Genomic DNA, 22,208 nt, shown 5'->3' with positions numbered 1-22,208 from the left:
GGAAAATTCAAAAGAACAGCATTTATTTGAAATTGAATTTTAACTGTCCATTTCATATTTACTGTAAAACTAAAATTGTACTGACCCCAAACTTTTGAACAGTAGTGCATATATTATTTTTAGACTGCACTTTTTTTCTGGGTGGAAGCAAATACAGACATGCAGCATTTCTCCCTTCTTTTTTCATCTCCACACCAACCGTAAGAATCCACTTAATCATTTTCAAATGAGTGCACAATACTTCACTGGATCTCTTCAGTGGTGAAGCCCTGCCAAAACATCTACAGCTTGATTAGCTCTTTTCCTTACTTCTCTCTCATACCCTACAGCACAAATTCATGACTTATGTTCACAGTCTAAATATATCAGTCCATCTCTGCTGTTAGATGGAGCTAGATTAGATTTGATTATAATAGTCTCATGCCCCTCTGTTGGCAGCAGTCTGCGGTCCATTGAGAGGGAGATCAAAGGTGCCTGGTAGCCAGAGCCAAAAAAGTGCCAGATAGTGAGGAGAGGGAGGCCCCACGCTTAATCTCATACACTGAGGGAAAGTGACCTGCATTCGGTTTTCCTCTGAACCTTCCTCACATGTTTCTCTGGGGTTTGCCACAGGAAGATTGCCGGGCATTGTGTTCTGACTGCTGAGAAACAGAGAGCTCCTTCACCGCTCTTCTGCAAGTCATCGCAATCCATTCTGGCTGAGGCACCCGGCGTCCGCTTCCACTCGAAGAACAAGATCAAACGTCTGATCCTCGGTCATTCCCACTGCTGTAACCACAATGAATTTACAGCTGTCTCTTTACCACACAATCCTTTGAAGGACAGGCACTCTCAAGAGGCTCTCGAACATGTTGGCAAAGTTGTTTCACGACATATGACTTAAAACACTGTGATTCATTGGAACAAGCTCAAATGTGATGGACTGAGACATGACATGTTAACATAAGGGGAAATCATTAAAGCGCAAAAGCTTCTGGATCAAATGGTGAGAAGTTTTTATGATGACGTGTTGATATGAATGAAATATTTTCCACTTCAGGAATGATTTCCTTGAATTGTGTTACAGTTATATACAATTACGTGAAACACACAACTCTCCACAGAATCCTGACCCAGGCAACCTAAAGCAATTTAACATGCAGTCGGCCAAAAGACATGTGCATTAGGCGAGCAGGGATGTATAAAACATTTAAAGAAATTTAAGACTGTGTTTTGATTGCAATTGAACTGCAGACCACAACATATATTGACCTTGGCAATCTCTCCAGAGTTTTATGGAGTAAATGGCTATTTAAAATTTAAATGCACAGACAGTTTATTGGTCTAAATGATTTCATTGTAAAAAAATCCCACAGTATCTATTGCACAGCAGACTTCAGGCTGGATATTATCATCTTTCTTTCTGGACCGAGTGAACAAAAGGTCCTGACATGGGCAGGACACCTACAGTTGAGATACATGTAAATGCAAAGTAAAAATAATCAAGCAAGCACCAATCCAGATGTAAAATAATCTAGACGTGTTATTTGTGTCTTACACACATTCATTCAGTCTATTTATGAAGAGAGCCAATATGGGAAATTAGTTTGCCATTGCAAAACCATTCAACTGATTCATTCACTTAGAACTTTTAATTAGAAACCAGAAAGTATAGAAACCATCTTTATATACTGTATCATTTGCCGTTCCAAGTGGTTTTTATCTTCTTATGGCTATACATTATATAATGTTATTAAAAATGTCAATGTTAAATGGATGTTGATAATTTCTTGTACAAAACACACCCAGAAAATCAAATCAAACTAATTCCATATTGAACCGAATTAAATAAACCACCAAGTGTCATTTAAGTAAATCATTTATTCGTGTTTTTCATTTCGTATACTAAACTACACTGAACTGAACAAATAATGTATTTAAAGCTGCAGTCCGTCATTTTTTTTGGTTAAAAATTATCCAAAATCAATTTTTGAACAAGTACATAACCAGCCAGTGTTCAAAACTATCTCCTTACCTTAGCCCGATTCACAACGGTAAGCTTTTAATAATGTTTTATAATAAAATCGGTACTGGTGGGTTTTCGCGGGAAATTCAAGCATGCAGCCGTTCATCTTTGCATCATTTCGTCACGTCTGTTTACATAAAGAAGGAGTCCCAGTTAGTAGGCTATATCATGTGAGGATGCTGCTGGTGACGGATCATTTATAGCCTTTTCTCACAGGATTGTAAACCAGAAAGGTCCAAATGACAATCATGAGTGACAACTGGAGATTCAGCCATAGTCAAAAGACTTCGGACTGCGGAGTGGCTACAGAAATTTAAATCTACAGGTAACGCTACTACACGCTAAATACACATTGTCACGCAATGCTGCTTTTGTTAACATTAACAATTTGAGAACTAATAACAATAATAATAATTTGCATGGTTTGATGTGATATGAGCTAAGCGATCGTTAGATTTAATCACCATTGGTAGCGTGATTTATTGTAATGTTTCTTTTTCTCAGTTGGTCAGAACAAAAGTGCCAGACATGTTACTTACTTGTTCAGATGACATTTTCCGGTGAAAATTCTTATTTTGGTCATACTTCCAAGACACAGAATCTGTGATTCAGAAGTACAGTATCCACACCGATGTGGTGACTGACAAACAAACTAGATTCATCCGCGCTGAGGAGCCGTGCCGATGCACAACCCACTTAAAGGAACACTCCACTTTTTTTTTTTAACTCCCCTAGAGTTAAACAGTTCAGTTTTACCGTTTTTGAATCCATTCAGCCGATCTCCGGGTCTGGCGGTACCACTTTTAGCATAGCTTAGCATAGTTCATTGAATCTGATTAGACCGTTAGCATCTCGCTCAAAAATGACCAAAGAGTTTCGATATTTTTCCTATTTAAAACTTGACTCTTCTGTAGATACATCGTGTACTAAGACCGACGGAAAATGAAAGTTGCGATTTTCTAGGCCGATATGGCTAGGAACTATACTCTCATTCGGCGTAATAATCAAGGAACTTTGCTGCCGTACCATGGGTGCAGCAGGCGCAATGATATTGCTAAAAGTGGTACCGCCAGACCCGGAGATCGGCTGAATGGATTCGAAAACGGTAAAACTCAACTGTTTAACTCTAGGGGAGTTGGAAAATGAGCCTATTTTTTTTTAAAAAGTTGAGTGTTCCTTTAAAAATGATAATTCCGCAAATAACTGCAATTGCAGGTTTCAAACAGAGATGGCGACAAAGAGGCAAAACTTACAGACTGCAGCTTTAAACAAAGATTTTTATATTGTAAGACATTATCCCAGGCACTTACGGCTTGACAAAACATTTTGTGTGGTCAACTTGTATAACATATATCCACTTCAATATAAATATATATATACAACTGTGCTCAGTATATATATATATATATATATATATATATATATGTATGTATATTTAATATCTAATCTTATCTGCAAAAGACTGTTTTGTGTACTGGTCTGGGAACAGAAAGATGGTGGATCAAATTACAGTTGTAGCAAAGATTGATGCTACCCTAATAACTACATTCCTCAATGACAAATACAATGAATTTATCTCTCAAGTTCATTAGTTTGGTCCAAAGTTCAAGTCTACTACGAAAGTGCTTTCATCCGCTCTGAATTTGAGAGAGAAAGAATTGTAGAATATCTTACAGTTCAATTAATGTAGTTTTTTTTTTTTTTTTTTGCACTTCATCAAATCTGCATATATTTTTTCTGTTGTATATTTCTAAACTGGGTACTTTTAGAGTTTGATTCCAGTTAGATTTTTCCTTCCTCATTTCATAACCTGTAAATCAAAGAAACCAGATTGTACAAATGACGAAGATTAAACAAGGTTATTTTTCCCAGCGCAATATTCAATAAATCGCTCTCATTCATCTGTTATCATGGCTGTAATTAATAACTCTTTGCTAATGGGGTCTTAGTCAGACCCATTCATAACTGTCTGCTTTACCCACCAGCCCTTGCAGCGCTGTGCATCTATAAAAAGCCCTTGACTCCAGGCCATGCAAACCCCATTCATCTTCACACCCACACACACTTACGTATTCTATGGCATAACCTGTCCATCTCTCATCAGAAAGGAACCTGATACAGCATTGCATTTACTCAAACAACATCCCTCCCTGCTTCTCTGGGTCCAATTGCTGCATTTGCCAAAGATGATGCTGAACAACAGAGCCATTGATTTAACCAAAAACACTTTTCCTAATGACACCGCAGAATATACACACTCTCTGTTGGTTTCAGTCACATTAACCTGTCAGTTTCAGCCAAACACATTTAGCTCTGTGTGTGCATTTGTGTCAGGTAGAATATGGGTTTACAGCCCATGGATATCTCTTAACAGTTACGATGTTTAAAGCTTTACTCGAGGTTCTTTTCTTGGTGTTCCTTCCTCTGGTAAGGTTCCAAAATTGGGTAAATATTAGGCCAAGGAGATGAAAAAGCCCCAAGGCCACTGGGAACACACAAAAAGGGGCCAGACGCTGGGATAAAGGCAGCTTAGCTGTCAGTCTACTGTATTGAATCCTGACCTCCATTCTCTCCGCTGACATCTACTATATAGACTTCAAGCAACAAGGATCTGGTGGAGTCCATTTCAGATAAATCCTGAGGGTGCTTTACTACTTTTGATAGACAGAGACACAGAAAACTGTCAATCATTGATCCTTTATCTGCTTCCCGAAACAAAAAGTTGACCAAAACAAAACTTAAGCCGAGTCCGGTTCCTTCTTTTCTGTTTTTCTAAATAGCATAGTTCATACAGTTTTATTTTGCAGTATCAATGTAGTATATGTTAGTTTATTACTGAGAAATAAGCATAAATTTAAACAGTTTTAGCAGTTCGGGTCTAAAGTGACCCCATTTACACCTCATTCTCATCTGTTTTGGTTGATCAAGGGCAATGCCGAAAAATGCTGATACTGATTCCATAACCTGTCCATAAATAATCAGTGTGCAATTCTGAGAACATATTTTAATGTCCTAAATATTTATATTCTGTATCTTTTTCAATAAAGTCATAAAATTTTATGCAAGGCATCAGGCGTTTCCATCACACGAAAAGACCGACGCGACACTCGTTTAGGTGACTCACATCGCGCCCCTGTATGTTGCTTTGCATAAAATTATATGATATACAGAACAATAACGAATTTTTAGTTCAAATAAAACGTACACAAACCTGTATTTTACTGAAGACATGCACTAATATGCACTGCTCTCTCCTGAAGAAGTCACAAAAAGCCTGCGATAAATAACTCAACTCCTCGGTTATTATGTCTGACCCAGGATCTGGGTAAAACAAAAACTACCCAAACACTGAAAAAATAAGCCCCCCAAAAAATGACCCAAAAGGCTCAACCAAGGACTTGGATAGAAAAAATAACCCAAGATGTTTTAGTGTGTACAGGAATTCACTATGAATGTGTCTCAATATTTTTAGTAGTTTGGGTCTAAAGTAACCCCATTTACAACTCATTCACATCTGTTTTTGTTGATCCAGGGCAATGCTATAACTGAGCTTCAATGGAGATTTAAAAAAAAACAAAATAAATTCTTTTTGATATAAAATTTATCCAAGTTTTCTGGAGCTTGCATCTAACCCAGGTTTTCACCATCCAATATGGAAGTTAAAACCTGAGACAAAAAAATGTAACATTGCAAAAAATTACATTTACATGTGTGATGTCCCAGTCTACGCTGTGCGTGTGTGTTTTTAGGTGTTGTCTGGAGGGGGCGTGGCCGACACACTTGACACTTGTTGGATGCAGAGTTAAATGCCCCTGAGACTGTTCATGTGGGAGTGTCGTTTTGAACGATCGTCTCCAGCATGGCGTTCGAGTGTCCTGCCCGGCCCTAAATCATTTCCTTGTTTATGTTATACTTATGTTTGTTCTTCTTGTTTTTAAATAAATGTTTTGCAAAGAAGTGGGGCGTCTGGTCTCCTATTTGTTGCAGCCTAAGAGCCGGTTGTAAGAAGTGGGGGCTCGTCCGGGATGTGTATAATGGAAATGTTCAGTCTACCATCACCATTTATGTACCATCTCAGTCCTATCAAAGAGTCTGCACAATTAATTTGTCAACTTTGTTATTAACCATGATAGAATTTACAGCATTGCAAATCACTGAGAAGAGTCACAAGTGTTTTGAGAATCATACATCATAATGCTGCCAAATCAGCTTGAGTTTTATCATGACAGCCAATTCATCTGTAAATCGAGGGAGGGTTATCATTCTAATAAAATGTGATTCTATTGAAACATCAGCCAAGAGGATACAGTAAGGAGTTTAGAAGATGTTACTCTGCGTTTATGCTTTCCTCTGGTGCATTATTCATTTGAGGTCAAGGAAGAATTTTACGGTACATGGAACAAAATAACACAGAAATCCATAGTGAAGATATGTTGATGTGCACACCTGTTTTTGAGCACATTCTATAAATTCAAGATGGAATGTTATGGATCATTTCTTCTGCTACCCCCTGAATCAGTAGTCTCACAAGAGTCTTGATCCTTTTGAAAGTTTGTTGGTGAATAGCTACATTCTGTTAGGGGCCCCATTAGCGAGAGGGAAGGGTCAAAGGTCTCATTTCCCCCCAATGATTAATAGTTTGATTATGTACTAAGGTGCATGCTTGCAGCGTATGTGCATGCATTTACATTAATTGACCTGGCTTTGTTTCACAGAGCCATAAAGAGATTCCTGTCTGCTGATTGCACAAACACCGTACAGTACACGTTTGTATAATCATTGCTCACAAGACAGCCGAGGCCTGCAGTTTTCAGGTTTTCAGGGGATACTTGAAGGGATAGTACATCCAAAAATAAAACTTTTTGTCATCACTCACCTTCATGTCGTTCCAAACTTGGATGACTTTCTTTCTTCTATTCAACATAATAGAATATTTTTGAAGAATCCTTCAGCTGTAACAATGGACCCCATTGACTTTCATTGTGTGGACACACTTTAAACCCTAATGCTCAAAAAATGAATTGGTTTGAGGAGGGTAAACTTAAATTAAACAAATTAGTTCAATCCAATTAACTTTTATGAGTATTTATAACTTTCTTTTTCTTTTGAGTTCACAAAACTGACACATTTTAAGTAATCTGAATTATTTAATTGTTTTGAGTTTTATGAACTTGTTTCTTTTAATTTAGACAAGCCTAAATTTAACGGAAACTGGGCTGGGATTTCTATTTCCCAGCATCTCGAAAGGGAGAGTAAATGCTAAAATTGTGTTATATAATGTTTTTTTGGGGCAAGATTAATGTTAAGTGGGAGATTTAGTAGCGTTTAGCTATGCTAATTTAGAAAAGTGTCTGTTATGTTGGGTTTTTTTGGGGGTTACCAAACCATCATGGTGACGAGTGGAGCATGAGCTTAGTTTGAGAACAGGTGTATGTTAAAGGGTTCATTTACCCAAAAATAAAATTTCTGTCGGCTCAGTACGCCGGCTCAGTATTGGTCGGCTCTGGTCATGTGAGCAGCATGATGCATGCGTGTGTTCCGAAGATGAACGAAGGTCTTACAGGTGTGGAACGAAATGAGGGTGAGTAATTAATGACAGAAATTTCATTTTTGGGTGAACTAATTTTTTAAATTGTCTGTATTACCTATGCTATGCTAATGCTACCAAATCATTGCAGACATTTACTAAAGTAGCTAATTAAAGCTAGCCAAGTTTCCACTACTAAAAAAAATAAAGTTGAGATTACATGATAATTTTAAGTTAAATGGATGAGTTAGTTTACTCAAATATTTCAAGTTATGAGCAATTAAAATGTATGAGTACAAAATGAAAATCTGCCAGCTCTGCTTACTTAAACTTTTAATTCCTTAACTTAAAAAATTTTGATGGAACTGATTACCTCAGTTTTTTTGAGCTTTGCCAACTTATTTGGGTTTATAGTGTGAGATTTTTTTTTGTGCTCTACAGAAGAAAGAAAGTCATACATTTTTGAAAAAAACAAAAAACATGAGAGTGAGTAAATGATGGCAGAACTGTATCAGAGTTTTGCATGAACTATTCCTTTTGAATAAAAGTAAAGGACATGGAGAGAGTCTATGTAGGTCATTATTTCCAAATCTGAGTTCTAGTGCCAAGAGTTGCTTTGTGAAACTTGCATGAATCTCTTCTTTCAGAGCTTTGGCTAGAAAACAATTTGGTTTAAGGGCAAACAAATAAATAAAGTCAAAGGAAGATTTGTTCCACTCGAAGTTTGGTTAGCTTTGTGGTTGACAGCCTTTTATAACTGTGAAAATATTCAAAATCCTATTATTACATGAACCTCATGTAATCAAAAGGAAATAAATAAGCTGCTTTTGTATTTGGGATAGTGATACTTTATGATTACAACCAGGGATAATTATCTCCTGTGGAATAAAGCCATTATGTGCCGTCGTGCAGATGGCCTTGATTCCCCTTTGTTTAGAATACCAGACAGACAATAGCAAATAAGTCCAGGCCTTTTGTATAAAACATGGACATAATGAAGGCTCAGAATGCCTGCCTTTCAAACTAATGTGAGAGAGATAAACAAGGTGAAAATGCTGTGCTTCACTCTGTGGCGCCGAGCCGGCATGTCTCAAACTTGAGGAAGGGACGTGGAGGCATAAATACTCTCTTGTGCTTCTCCCCCACTGACCATTGCCACATCTTTGAGCAGATAAGAATCAGCAAACATATGGGCTGAGACTCAGTAAGAGAGATCATAAAGCACTTCTTCACTATTATATCTTGAGTCTGGCTGCATCCTCCCCTGACACAGTTCAAAGACACTTGGATAGAGAAAAGACACTTCACAAATAAGCACATCTTGAGGAGTGTTTGCTTGAGGTGCATACCAGCAAAACACCCTTGAACTATAGCTTTGGTCCACCGTCTGTGCGCTGACCTACAGAAAATGGTTTAATTGCAGCACTGTTGACCCTGCACTGGCCTACTTCCTTCTTAGATACAAAACATCCCAATTAGAAGAGCTACAACCTTGGAAGTATCAGGGGATGGTGAACAATTATACCTCAAGCACAGAGCAGTGGTTCAGATGTTTTCAATAAAATGGTGAATTAGACTGGTACACCATTAATTAGGTTTTGGTTGAAAGCTTGAATCTTTTATCTCATGAATTTCCTCCCAAAGCTGCCATCTTAGTAATGAAGTAACATAAGAATAATCTCAACTTTATGCAGTTGATTTTTTATTTTTATTTTAAAAAACCTATTATTAACCCGTAAGGCACTTTTCCAATTCAGTTATGAGACACTATTAATACACACAAGGAGACAAGCTGAGGAAATGCTGAAGCTACACTCTAAAAAATGCTGAGATAAAAACAACCCAAGTTGGGTTGAAAATGGACAAACCCAGCGATTGTTTGGATTGTTTTAACCCAGCAGTTGGGTTAAATGTTTTCCCAAAGTGCTGGGTAAACTAACAATTATTAATATGTTTAATAAATTAACATTTATTAATAAGTTTAATGAATAATAATTAAGCAAACATTTATTAAATTGCTTAATAAATGTTCACGTTTGATTATTATTGTTTCCTCTAGTAATAATGTGTCTGATTTTTAATTTCCAACCTATTTTGGGTTCATTTTAAGCCAGACATACAGGCATTTTTAAACAATACTTGGGTTAAAATAAATCTACCCAGCACGTTGGGCAAACATTTAACCCTATTGCTGGGTTAAAACAACTTAATCGCTGGGTTTGTCCATTTTCAACCCACTTTGAGTTGTTTTTAACCCAGCATTTTTTGGAGTGTATATTTAGCTATGCTGAGTATGGGAATGGGAAATAAGGCCCAATGCCCTCTTTTTGATCTTGTGACTTAACAAATGAAAGAGATTTGTGAAGACTTGGTAAACAGAGAGAAATTTTACCACCTGAAAGAGGTTATCTTTGGCATGGACTCTTCTTAAAACAACATCTCACCAACGCTCAATCTGAGATGGGAGCTCTTGGATAAGAAGCAGGCTTAAAGACAAAAGAAAAGCAAATAAATGGTGTCTCATACCTGTTTTGACCTGTATTGTGGCTAGCTGGACCTGCTCCAGATTCAATTAGAGATTAACTGGGTCCCTAAGCCTCTGCCTGGGGTCCCTGAATCCATCTAAGAGAGCTGACCAGGGTAAAGCAACATAGAGGTCAAGCTACACTCTGGGTAATTTTATGGCTATTTGGGGAAAATCAAACTCTACAGCTGTCCCTCAGAGAAGACCTAATGTTCTTTTAGACAGCCATGGGAAAAGTACACTGGTGGATAATCTGAACCACACTTTGACAAACCATAAGACTGCTATAAACTAAAAACATTTCTATATTTCAGTTGTGAGAGTTCCTTGAGATAAATTTCAAGCATCAAAATCAAAACAGACACTTATCTCTTTTCTTCATCTAAAATATTTCACTGTAGAAGAAGCATAGCAAAATAGTATTTATGCAACAATTCCGTTCCCTGAATTTGGCATTTGTAGAGTCCAACAGCACTTCACTTTTGTATCACTCGTTACGCACCTGACGTTTTTAAAACGTGGCGCTCCCATTGAAAACAATTGGAAAAATATGCTAGCCTTGGAAAAAAAATGCTTTGGTGGAAACACGGGCTTAGTGCTGGAAATGTACATCGACACACCAGTAGGTAGCAACAAGTGAGCCCCTTTCACACATACAGTCTTTACTGGTAAATTACCAGACCTTTAAAAAAATGGACGAGAATTTGTGTGGAATGCTCCAATAGGAAGAGTCTTATCTTCCTAATGTTGTATAAGGCAAATCTGCAGGAACAGGCAATATGATCTGTGAAGCTTAAACGATCATCCATCACAACTCCAAGGTTCCTGGCTGTCCTGAAAGGAGTTCTGGTTGATAAACCTAGTTGAATGGAGAGATTATGATGAAGTGTTGGGTTGGCACCAACCACAAGCAGTTCCGTTTTTGCAAGGTTGAGTTGAAGGTGATGGTCCTTCATCCAGGCAGAAATGTCTGTCAGGCAGGCTGCGATGTGAGCAGCAACCATCAGTTCATCTGGTTGGAACGAGAGGTAGAGTTATGTGTCATCAGAATAGCAGTGATAGGAAAAACCAGATGAATGACAGATCCTAGTGATAACATGTACGGAGAAGAGAACTGGTCCAAACACTGAGCCCTGAGGTACCCCAGTAGCAAGATGATGCGACTTAGTCACCTCACCCTGAAGGACCTTTACCTTTAAGTTCTTGTTTATTGACATTAATGATTGCTAAAGCAATATAACACTCGCAATATAGCCTTAGTGGTCTGAATATCACAATCACGCTCATAGTAGTAGCAACAGATCTTGTGCTCATGTAAAATTGCTCATTTACATTCAGTTGTAAATGTTATGCTTTCTTTTAGCTTGATAACAGGCCAAATTACACTGATCAATCTTGTAAATGAATGAAGTTTTAATGTGCCTGGTAGGTTGTGAAAAATGTGTTGTGCAAAAGCATGGCTGAGCTCCAAATGTTCTTGAACGGATGAAGACCACAGATCTCACAAGGCTGTGTGACACATGTATAACTCTGGTTTCCAGTGACGTCATAAACCAGTAATGTCTGTCACACTACAGCCCTTATCAGTAAAAGCTCAAACCTGTTAAAAGTAAAGTCACAGCACCACCATAAATGTCACAGAGAATGTATTAAGGCTGCAAATGAAACCAAGAAAAAGAAAATAAGCTCACTAGGAGCCCTTAATCCATCTAGCAAATACTTCTAAGAACAATAGTAAGCCCAAAGCCAAGCAGATACTGTTCACAGTGTTGTGTACACTATTACGTCAATGCATGCCTCCATCCTGGACATTAAATATGGTAAAAGACCCTGAGAATATGCATTAGGTCCGACAGATAGGTAAACAGCACTTTTATTTATCCAGTGGTGTTTGGTGAATAACGCCTTTAACCCAAGATACTACATGCGAGACTAATCTTTTGTTTACACTGGTGTGCCTTTCTCTCTTTTGCTGAGGGGGCACAGAAACTTCAGTAATCTGCATTTAATCTGACCACATCTTCCTGTTTAGAGTGACAGTCTTCCAGTCTTCCACTCTGTGGTGAATGATGTTGATGGATATGATCTGTCTCTTTCTTATCCTCCCTCACTGTCCTCTTCATTCAACCCATTTCCTCTTCCACATATACAAATTCCTTTAATTCTATTGGCCAATTGTAAATGATTATGATCTGCTGTTATCACACACTCGATTAAAAATCAAGCACCACTCCTGGACTGTGGGAAAGAAACTATTCTCAGACTGAAATATCATAACCTGGCATTTTAGCCTGTATGTTTATTAATAACTTGACAATTTGAATGAAGCAATACGGTCAAATTTATACTCATTGTGTCTTTCTGTTTTTATTGTTAATGTAAACCTTCTGGAAACTATTTTGGAAATTGAAAGTCATAATTGAAGAAATGACTGGCACTACACTCCACCCATGACCTCAAAAAGAAAAGAAAAGTCTATTTAGGTACATGCTGGGCGAATATGTCGAAACCAACCACATCTGTATGGACGCCAGCATCCAAACAAAGCCATGAACACAGTCTATGGTCACTCCTAAAGCTGGTGTTAAAATGGGCAGCGGGCTTCTAAAACAGAGGTGAGGGATCAAACATAAGGAAATGATGGCAACGAACAATACCACCCAGCTCCTTCATTTTCTCACGCACTCCCACTGCAGCTAAACAGACACGGCTCAACTGGGAATTCCTGCCTCATTGTCCTTGGCAATCTTTTCAGTACAGAAACCCTTTAGTTGAACAAATAAACATGAAAAAATCTCAGAGATCAAAGTTTCTGATATGATGACGTGACCATCAGGTACTGTGTAATCTGATGGAAAGCATATGTGTCAATGAAGGGGTTTTAAAGCTTGGGACCCCCAAATATAAGGATCCCCTTACGAGGGACCTCTTTCCTACACTCTAAAAAATTCTGGGTTAAAAACAACCCAAGTTGGGTTGAAAATGGACAAACCCAGTGATTGGGTTGTTTTAACCCAGCGGTTGGGTTAAATGTTTGCCCAACCTGTTGGGTAGTTTTATATAACTCAACTATTGTTTAAAAATGACTATATTGCTTGATCAAAATGAACTCAAAATATGTTGGAAATTAACATTTATTAATATGTTTAATGAATAATAATTAAACAATAAACATTTATTAAATTGCTTATTATTAAATGTTCACCTTTTGATTATTATTGTTGCCTCTATAATTATGTGTCTGATTATTAATTTCCAACCTATTTTGGGTTCATTTTAAGCCAGACATATAGTCATTTATAAACAATAGTTGGGTTAGATGAAACTGCCCAGCACATTGGGCAAAAATTTAACCCAACCGCTGGGTTTGTCTATTTTCAACCCAACCTGAGTTGTTTTTAACCCAGCATTTTTGAAGCCAAAAATCGTTATTAAAATTATACCTGGAAAACATTTACGTTATAGTAAGTTAATGGTGTATTATTTTTATGCCTATTATATAGTACTTTTAGACATGTAAACTTAAAGAGAAACATTTTCAATTCAGTTCAGTTTATTTGTATAACACTTTTCATTATAAATATTGTTCCAAAGCAGCTTTAGAGATATTATTGTCCACCATGAAAGCTAAAAGTGAAAGTAGAGAAGAAAACATCTTAAAGAGATACAACGTAGACTATTCTTGACAGTATTTATGTTAAAAGGAATAAGAGATATTTTTTTTCCCAAAAATGATATGCAGATTTATTTATTTTTGCTGTTAAAATGACTGTAAATAGAAAAATCTTCTAGAAAAAAAAGTCTTTATAAGTAATATTTTTTTTAAAAAGTACACTTTTTTATTGAAGATTTACTGATTGTAACTGCAAATAGATTTCCTCCAAACCCAGTTTTATTCACTGAAAGACAAGTATAGACTTGTACACCTGCAGATTTTTACGTGGCCCACTGGCATGTCTTGTCGGGGTCTTTTGCTTTCAACTTTATCTGGAAGAAACCTAACAGTTCAAATAGTCCCAGAAGGTTCTCATTAGTCTATATTCCAGTGGGAAGATTTAAGTATATAGGTGATGAGAGAAGCCTGCATGTGCTCCGTCTGCCTGTGGAAACCACATGAACAATGATTAATCTCGACAGAGATTTATAGAGTGTAAAACCAAGGTCCCTGTCTGGACATCTTCCCTCACACATTCCTCCGTTCTGTGACTCCCGACACATGTGTCTTTTCTCAGGAGCACGGAAAAGTATAGCTTTGATTATTTTTTACCCCTGACAAATTTGTGGCCATTCAGAGTGGAGGCGGACAGAGACATAGTCACATGGCACCAGAAGAGTGGGATTTAAAGCATGTGTAGTGCTCAACAGTGAGTTTCTCAGAACAATTATGAAGATTTTGACTCAAGAGAATTTGATGTGTAATGTGCCATATATTTTTTCTTTAAGTTCATAAGATTACAATTTTTGGCTAAAAATCAACAGCTGTCAGGAGGCGAGAGAAAATCTTAGCAGTAATAGGAAGCTGACCTTTTCTGACCTGGTCTGAACTTAGTGAGATAACACTTAACCCTCTCCTTGCCAAAATGAGTAGATCACCAGCTTTGAGAACCTGTCGGAATAATATAATCTTTGATGGGGGGATAAAACCTAAAATTTTCTGTGAGAATTTTTCTATTGCATTACACTAAACAGGCAGCTCATATCATTAATGTTGTAAAAAAAAAAAAAAAAGAGGGGATAATTACTTTAATTACCCAAGTTGGGTTGAAAATGGACAAACCCAGCGATTGGGTTGTTTTACCCTGTGAATGTGTTAAATGTTTGTCCAACCTGCTGGGTAGTTTTATTTAACTCAACTATTGTTTAAAAATGACTATATGTCTGGCTTAAAATGAACCCAAAATAGGTTGGAAATTGAAAATCAGACACATAATTACTAGAGGCAACAATAATAATCAAAATGTGAACATTTATTAATAAACAATTTAATAAATGTTTATTGTTTAAATATTATTCATTAAACATTAATAAATGTTAATTTCCAACATATTTTACATATTTTAATTTAAGCAAGAAATACAGTAATTTTTAAACAATAGTTGAGTTAAATAAAACTACCCAGCAGGTTGGGTAAACGTTTAACCCAACTGCTTGGTTAAAACAACCCAGTTGCTTGGTTTGCCCATTTTTAACCCAACTTGGGTTGTTTTTAACCCAGCATTCACATAATTATGTGTCTGATTTTTAATTTCCAACCTATTTTGGGTTCATCAGCCGGACATATAGTTGTTTTTAAACAATAGTTGGGTGAAATAAAACTGCCACAGGAGGTTTGGCAAACATTTAACCCAATCACTGGGTTTTTCCATTTTCAACCCAACTTGCGCTGTTTTTAACCCAGCATTTTTAGAGTGTACATTTTATAAGCACACTAGATATTTACAATGTTTTTGCTGGCATTTAAATTTCTTAAAGCGTGGGAAAACTTCTATCAGTGTTGTTGTTGACCGTGTCATTGTGCCAAACACACTGCTGTATTTATGGCCATTCGACATCCTCTGAGTGGCGGAAGTTAAACACACGGTCAAGAACAGGAATCTCGTCTGCACGCCATGTCGTCGCTGGCACATTTGACATGGCACAGAATTCTGCACAACAGCCTTATACAGCGTCAATCACATCAGCATTGGTTTGCTAAGTCCTTTAAATCATTGTGTCTCTCATACACACAGCCACAATGGACTCGTATTGTAGACTTGCAGACACAAAGATGGTTCTGTTGATAGGGGTCAAACTGGCTCCAGTCAGGAAATGTACATTCATCAGTTATCTTTGATTGCGGCCCCAGAACAAATAATCGGTCTCCAGTGAATACATACACTGTAGGAAACACTTTTGTTGGAGAGGCGACACATTTTCACAGACATAAGAACTGCGTGCATCATGGGGCCGACTCTAAGTCTGCTCACTCACATAGAGACTGAACCAATAACTGAACCATAAACTACAGCAAAACTGAAAAGAGCTTGAGACAGTTTGTAAATGAGGAGTTAAAAAAAAAAAAAATTGGTATATTCTGCCACCTAGTGGACACTTTTCAGTCATACACTATACAAAAAAACCGATAAAACTTCCTTTTCACATTAAATTTTCATTATTCTTTTTTAAATTGTCAACTAAATATGTTAATGATATATAACAAATATGTAATATGTAAGAAATGGATATTAATGTAAATTTAAACAGCGGACTTGTATGTATTTCAAAATAATTATTTTTCTGTCTTTTTATAATCTGAAAGTCACAAAAATTTCCACTACACTATAAAAAAGAATTGGTGGTTTAACTTTAAAAAGCAAGTTACCTGGTTGCCTTAAAATTTTGAGTTCACTGAAATTAAAAATTTGAGTTAATACAATGAAAGCGATTGGTTTAATCAACAGAAACTCAAAATATTATGTTATCTGAACCACATTAATTATCTAAGTTGATTTGAGAAAAGAAAAAAATGTTGTGATAACAAATCATGAAAATAATTTTTTTACAGTGTACCCTGTCATTTCCACCCCATGCATACATGTTGTGTTTAATGGAAATGACTTTTATCGTGTTTGGAATCAAATGGTCTCTTGTTAGAGAGCGTTCATTTCTTTTTGTTTAATTGGGGAAAGCTTTATATTTGATCTCTTTCGTCACATTGTGTCATGTGATAACACAGATGTCACAGAATTACCCATGGCAAGAAAACGAATGGTGATTTGATCCAGTCTCTGACATTTAAACCTCACATTGAACCAAGACACTTTGTTCCAGGAGCATAATTCATTGCTAAAACACACACAAAATATTAAAACAACCCACAAACATCCATTTGAAGTCATTTGAACACTAGCAATATAAGTACATCTTTTAAAATTCACTTGTGTCCAAGAGTTGCATAAGTGTCTGTGCTGGTGTCAGTTTTCAGCTGGCTCCCACACTTGTTTATATTTACATGGATGATATACAGGGCCAACAAACTGTCTTCGATGACTTTTCATAAAGGTTACATGAAGCTCTAGATGGTGTCAAATATAGGTGCCAAACTCAGGGCCGGCACTGACCAATTTGCTGCAATAGGCAAGATTTTATCTGGTGCCCCTTCCATTGCAGCCAATTCCACCACTGACCATTGTGTTCACTCACAAAGAAACTGCACAGCTTTATGTCTTGATTTATTTATTTATCTATTTAAAACCTTATATGGGTCAAAAGTGTACAATATTGTATTTTTTTTTTTTTTACCAGTTTCAAGAAAAGTTTCAGTGTAATGACTCTGCAAAGGGCATGTGGTATACTGTTCTCGGCGGGTACACGAGCAGTGAACGGCCGCTGATGGCCTGGAGCGCACATCTCCGAAAACGTCTAAACAAACTGTAAAATAGGCGCTATGATTAAAAGTGAATCACATATTTCAGGTATAAACAACTACATTCTCACCTAAAAAAAACCTCTTAAAACTACAGGTGCAACAAGTGTTGTATTTGTAAAAAATACGGTGGATTCGCTCGGCCGCCATGACAGTCGCTTCAGGCGGAGTGATACAAACGGTGAAAAGGTAGGAGTGCTGTTATCACTAAAATATCACACGGCTCTCAGCCAATCAGATTTCAGAACCAGAAAGAACTGTTGTATAATATATATATAATGAATAATTAATTACTAAATATGATTAAGGTTAAGTTATTTTAGATTTTAAGAAAATTTCTGACCTTGACAGAGTATTATCTATATATTAGAGTATTATTAATATTTTGAATAATCTTTTATTTAATTTATTTACTTTCAGTTTAAGTTTTAGTAATTCTTTTGTCAACTTTATTAGCCTTTTTAAAAAATATTTCCTTATAGCTTTTTATATATTTTTATTTAAGTCTATAATAATATAGTACTTCTACTACTTTTTTTTTCTTCAGGTAGTTGCCAAGACAACATTTTAAAGTTTTTCTTTTTTATTTTATTTTATCAATTAACAAAAGTGAACAACAACAATAACAACACTGATTTGTTTTCCTACATGTTGGTTGCACCACGGGAATTTTGTTGATCATACCACATGACGTTGATTTGGTGGACAAAGGTTTTTCAAATACTAATAAGCAGTGAAGCAGCAATTATACAGTTGAAAATATGTTGACCACTTATAATAATTAAACACTTAACATACTGTATTGTATGTTTTTTGCCACTTGAAAACAACTAATTTTGCTCCAAATAATCTTTGATGGGCACATACTGGTCTGAACATGTTGTTTCAACACACACGTGTGCGTGAGATGATTCTGCAACCAACATGACATACATAAATATGCTTTACTATGAACTGCAGTGTCCACCTGCTGTTTTGGAGCACATCTTCAGGAGGGGACAATGACACTTCCAGTGTAATATTGCTTAAGATGATGTCGAGGGGCGGCATGGCTGTCGACCATATGACTATTTGTTTACAAATTCACTGTGCTGAAGTTGTGAAACACCCTGCCATGCGGTGGAAAATCTGACCTGTATTGCCCATGCTCACTAACCACCTGATCTCTCTTCCAGAACCATACAGACGGATGTTGGTGGCAAGCGGCCATCAGGACGAACACGCGAAGGACAATGCAGCCTAAAACAGATTATGTGGTACACAACTCACCCCTTGCTCAATTGTCCTAAAACTCCTCCTGACCTGCTATGTTGTTGTGCAGTCAGGGAAGTTCTGGATGTCTGGATGTCTACATGCCATCAGCTATCACATGGGTCTTGTTTGGCCTGACTTTGTGATTCGCCAACACACTCTATTGCAGATGGAGGGCTTGGGAAGGGAGGGGGTCGTGTTGCTAAGTTTGGCATGTGACTTGTTCTTCAGTGGGTTGTGTTGGAGGGCAGCATGTTTCTCCGAATCCAGCCGCATAAACAAGTGGTGGGAGCAATCCTGCCCCAGCCGCCTCACGGATCAAGTGTCACAGGCAGTTGGCCGGTATATAAGCCCCAAGTGCGTTCTGCCTCGACAGATCAGATAAACTTCAGTAAAGGCAGAAGCAACCACTAAAGCTCAACCTCAACGAAAAGGCAAAGCAGTGAAGGTTACAAGGACTCTACCTCAAACGACACCAATGGACATCCGAACGGGTCAAATAGTCCGGGCTCCGAGTCCCATGGAGAGCCTGGAGAAACAGCTGAGCTGCCCCATCTGCCTGGACATGTTCACAAAGCCGGTTGTCATTCTACCATGCCAGCACAATCTGTGCCGCTGCTGCGCCAGTGACCTCTACGACTCCAAAAACCCCTACCACTACTCTGGAGGCATCTTCCGATGCCCTACCTGCCGCTTTGAGGTGGTTCTGGACCGCCACGGTGTCTATGGTCTACAGAGGAACCTTCTGGTGGAGAACATCATTGACATCTACAAGCAGCAGTTGGAGAAAGGAGGTAACGCCCTTGAACCTCCTTTGAAATCCAAAGAAACAAAAGAGCCCATGTGTGAGGTTCACAAAGATGAAAAAATTAACATCTACTGCATGACCTGCCAGACACCTACCTGCTCCATGTGCAAGGTATTCGGTGAGCACAAGGACTGTGAGGTTTCCACTTTAAAAGTTGTTTATGAAGCACAGAAGTCCGAACTTAAAAATTCAATCGACCTGCTAGGCGCCAGCAACAGCTGCCTTCAGGCGATGTTAAAGCAGATGGAGGAAAACTGCAAAGCGGTGGAAGAAAACAGCCAAGCGCAGAAGCAGAAGCTGGGGGAGAAGTTTGACCTACTCTATGCCATCCTAGAAGACCGCAAGAGCCAGCTCCTAGAACAGATCGCTCAAGAACAGGACGAGAAGGTGGCTGTGGTGCGATCTCTAATCCAGCAGTACAACGAACACCTGCAGGCCAGCATCAAGCTGATGGATAAAGCCTCCCAGACAATAGACAACTCCAACACGGCAGAGTTCCTCATCGCAGCCAAGCAGCTCATCACCGAAGCCAAGGATACATCCAAGAACTCACATCTTCAGAGGCCAGAGCCCGGCTTTGAGAGTATGGACCACTTCACGCTCTTCACTGAAGACGTAGAGGCCATGCTTGCCAAACTGGACTTTGGAGTCCGTGGCGATGATGATCAGGAAAATGAAGAGGAAGAAGAAGAAGAAGAAGAGGAGGAATAAGCTCTATAAAAAAAGACTTTGTGGGGAAAAAGAGACGACAGTAGATAAAAACCTCAGCGATAAGGACAATCATCTAGCTGCTTTTGATAACTGTGAGACGAGGGAAGTGCAATCTTAAAGCAGTTTTAGTACAAATTGTACAAATTGCACCATTTGTAATGTCTTTTCCACTTGACTTTTGTACTTTTTTATTAATGTGGATGTTAATATCGAATTATGTTTTTTTATACTTTTATTAGAATGTAGAAGTTTATGTTTTGTTTGCTATTATACGCTGTAGAATACAGCCCTGCTAGTTTACTTTAGAGTGTCATGTGAGATCCAAATGTTTGAATACTTGAAATATTGAATGCACTTGATTGATGATGAACTGTAATGTAATGTTCATGTTCATTGAATAATTCAGTGGAAATAAAGGACTTACAACAACAACAAAAAAGTCTCGCTTATTTAAATGAATCATTTGTTGAGTTGCACACACCTTCAGATGAACTTAACATTTCACACACCTTCAGATGACCTTAAAATTCTTAACATTTAACCCCTTTCAACTGCGTGGCTATATCTGCATTCTCTCCAACCAATCCTTGTGAGGCATTGAGCACAGTTGAAGTGGGTGGCTATTTTAGCATGGTGAGAATGAGAGAAGCCACAGAACTCCAGGAATAGACTCACAGTGGGATGCAGGCCTCATGTTTCCAACCCTGACAATTACAGCTGCTGGTAGGCATGTTTGATGAAGTTATGGACCAGAGGTTAACACTGACTCTTCTATCAGCTACAGAAACTGTTGCTATGGCCCTAAAACAAACCCTAACGGTGGATGTGAATAACAATGCCGTACATGTCAAGTAACCAGTAAACAGCCATTAAAATGAATGCCATTATAAGTTTACAGCTACAGGCTGGCCTATTACAAAAATTGTTTTTTAGAGAGTGAACAATACCTCATGTTGTCAGGATTTATAAAAACTGTAATGATTTTATAGCAACAACACTGGTCCTTGGGAAATAATCTATAAACTATATATATTTTTTTTTTCTTAAAAATAAAAGCACTGAGACTGGAGAGGTAAAGTGCTAATGTTTCATGTTTACTTCCAATTGGCTTACTCAGCGTAGACTTTAACATTAACAAATTCAGACTCAAATCTGTACATTTAACTACTGCAGCGTATTTTTTTGTAGAGACATATAGAAAACAAAAAATCAGACAAAAACAATTCCGTGCCTGTTTAAGAGAAAAACATGGTATTAAACAAAAGAACATAACAGCTGTTTACAGGGTTGACCTGTTGATTTGAAACTCTCGGAGAATGTTGGCCTGAGCTGCTGTGAATAGTATTGTGCATGTCTGTCATGTATATATATCTGTTTAGTTGGAGGCTCAGCTTTCATGTTTCTAACATGCTGGAGCTGGAGGCCTTGATGGCACGAGATGAAGCGTGTGCACGTGTGTGTCAAGATCTTCTTGGTCCAGAAACTAATTTTAAAGATGTTCTTGCCATAAACAAATGATTGGTTCATACAATTTAATTACCAACTATCAAACAATAATTATATTCTATGTATTGTATTCTGTTTATATTTATAATTATAATCTTTTTAAGTAATATAAAGATACCTTATTTTCCATTAGGAAATGAGCCACAGACAATACATTTACTACAGCATGAAACAGTTTTGCCAACATTAAAGTGCTTTCATCTCTGGCTGTTTTCAGCCAGCAGTTCACCCTACACCCTAAAAAACCTTGGGTTATTTTTTCTACCCAAGTCCTGGGTTGAGACTTTTGGATCTTTTCTATTTTTGGGGGGTTATTTTTCCAGTGTTTGGGTAGTTTTTGTGTTACCCAGCTCCTGGGTCAGACCTAACAACCCAGGGGTTGAGTTATTTATCGCAGGCTTTTTGCGACCTCCTTCAAATTGGTGCATGTCTTCGGCAAAATACAGGTTTGTGTACGTTTTATTTGAACTA

The 22,208-nt window shown here is 37.6% G+C and overlaps 1 protein-coding gene and 1 long non-coding RNA gene across 2 annotated transcripts in view; one reads left to right on the top strand and one right to left on the bottom strand.

Moving 5' to 3' along the window:
* LOC127513925 (uncharacterized) overlaps positions 1 to 22,208 on the bottom strand; it is a 757,994-nt gene that overhangs the window by 631,599 nt on the left and 104,187 nt on the right. The window lies entirely within an intron of this gene.
* trim63a (tripartite motif containing 63a) lies at positions 19,031 to 20,670 on the top strand. The gene has a single exon (XM_051896125.1). It carries the CDS (start codon positions 19,191 to 19,193, stop codon positions 20,229 to 20,231), a length of 1,041 nt encoding a protein of 346 aa, XP_051752085.1. The 5' UTR covers positions 19,031 to 19,190; the 3' UTR covers positions 20,232 to 20,670.

The sequence above is a fragment of the Ctenopharyngodon idella genome, chromosome 6 (genome assembly GCF_019924925.1).
Source record: "Ctenopharyngodon idella isolate HZGC_01 chromosome 6, HZGC01, whole genome shotgun sequence".
NCBI classification, from domain to species: domain Eukaryota; kingdom Metazoa; phylum Chordata; class Actinopteri; order Cypriniformes; family Xenocyprididae; genus Ctenopharyngodon; species Ctenopharyngodon idella.
Note: the sequence above shows the minus strand (reverse complement) of the source record. Positions and strands in the feature narration are given on the sequence as shown.

What these genes read in the sequence shown, in the direction of transcription:
- trim63a (XM_051896125.1), top strand. Translation starts at nt 19,191, where the DNA reads ATGGACATCCGAACGGGTCAAATAGTCCGGGCTCCGAGTCCCATGGAG.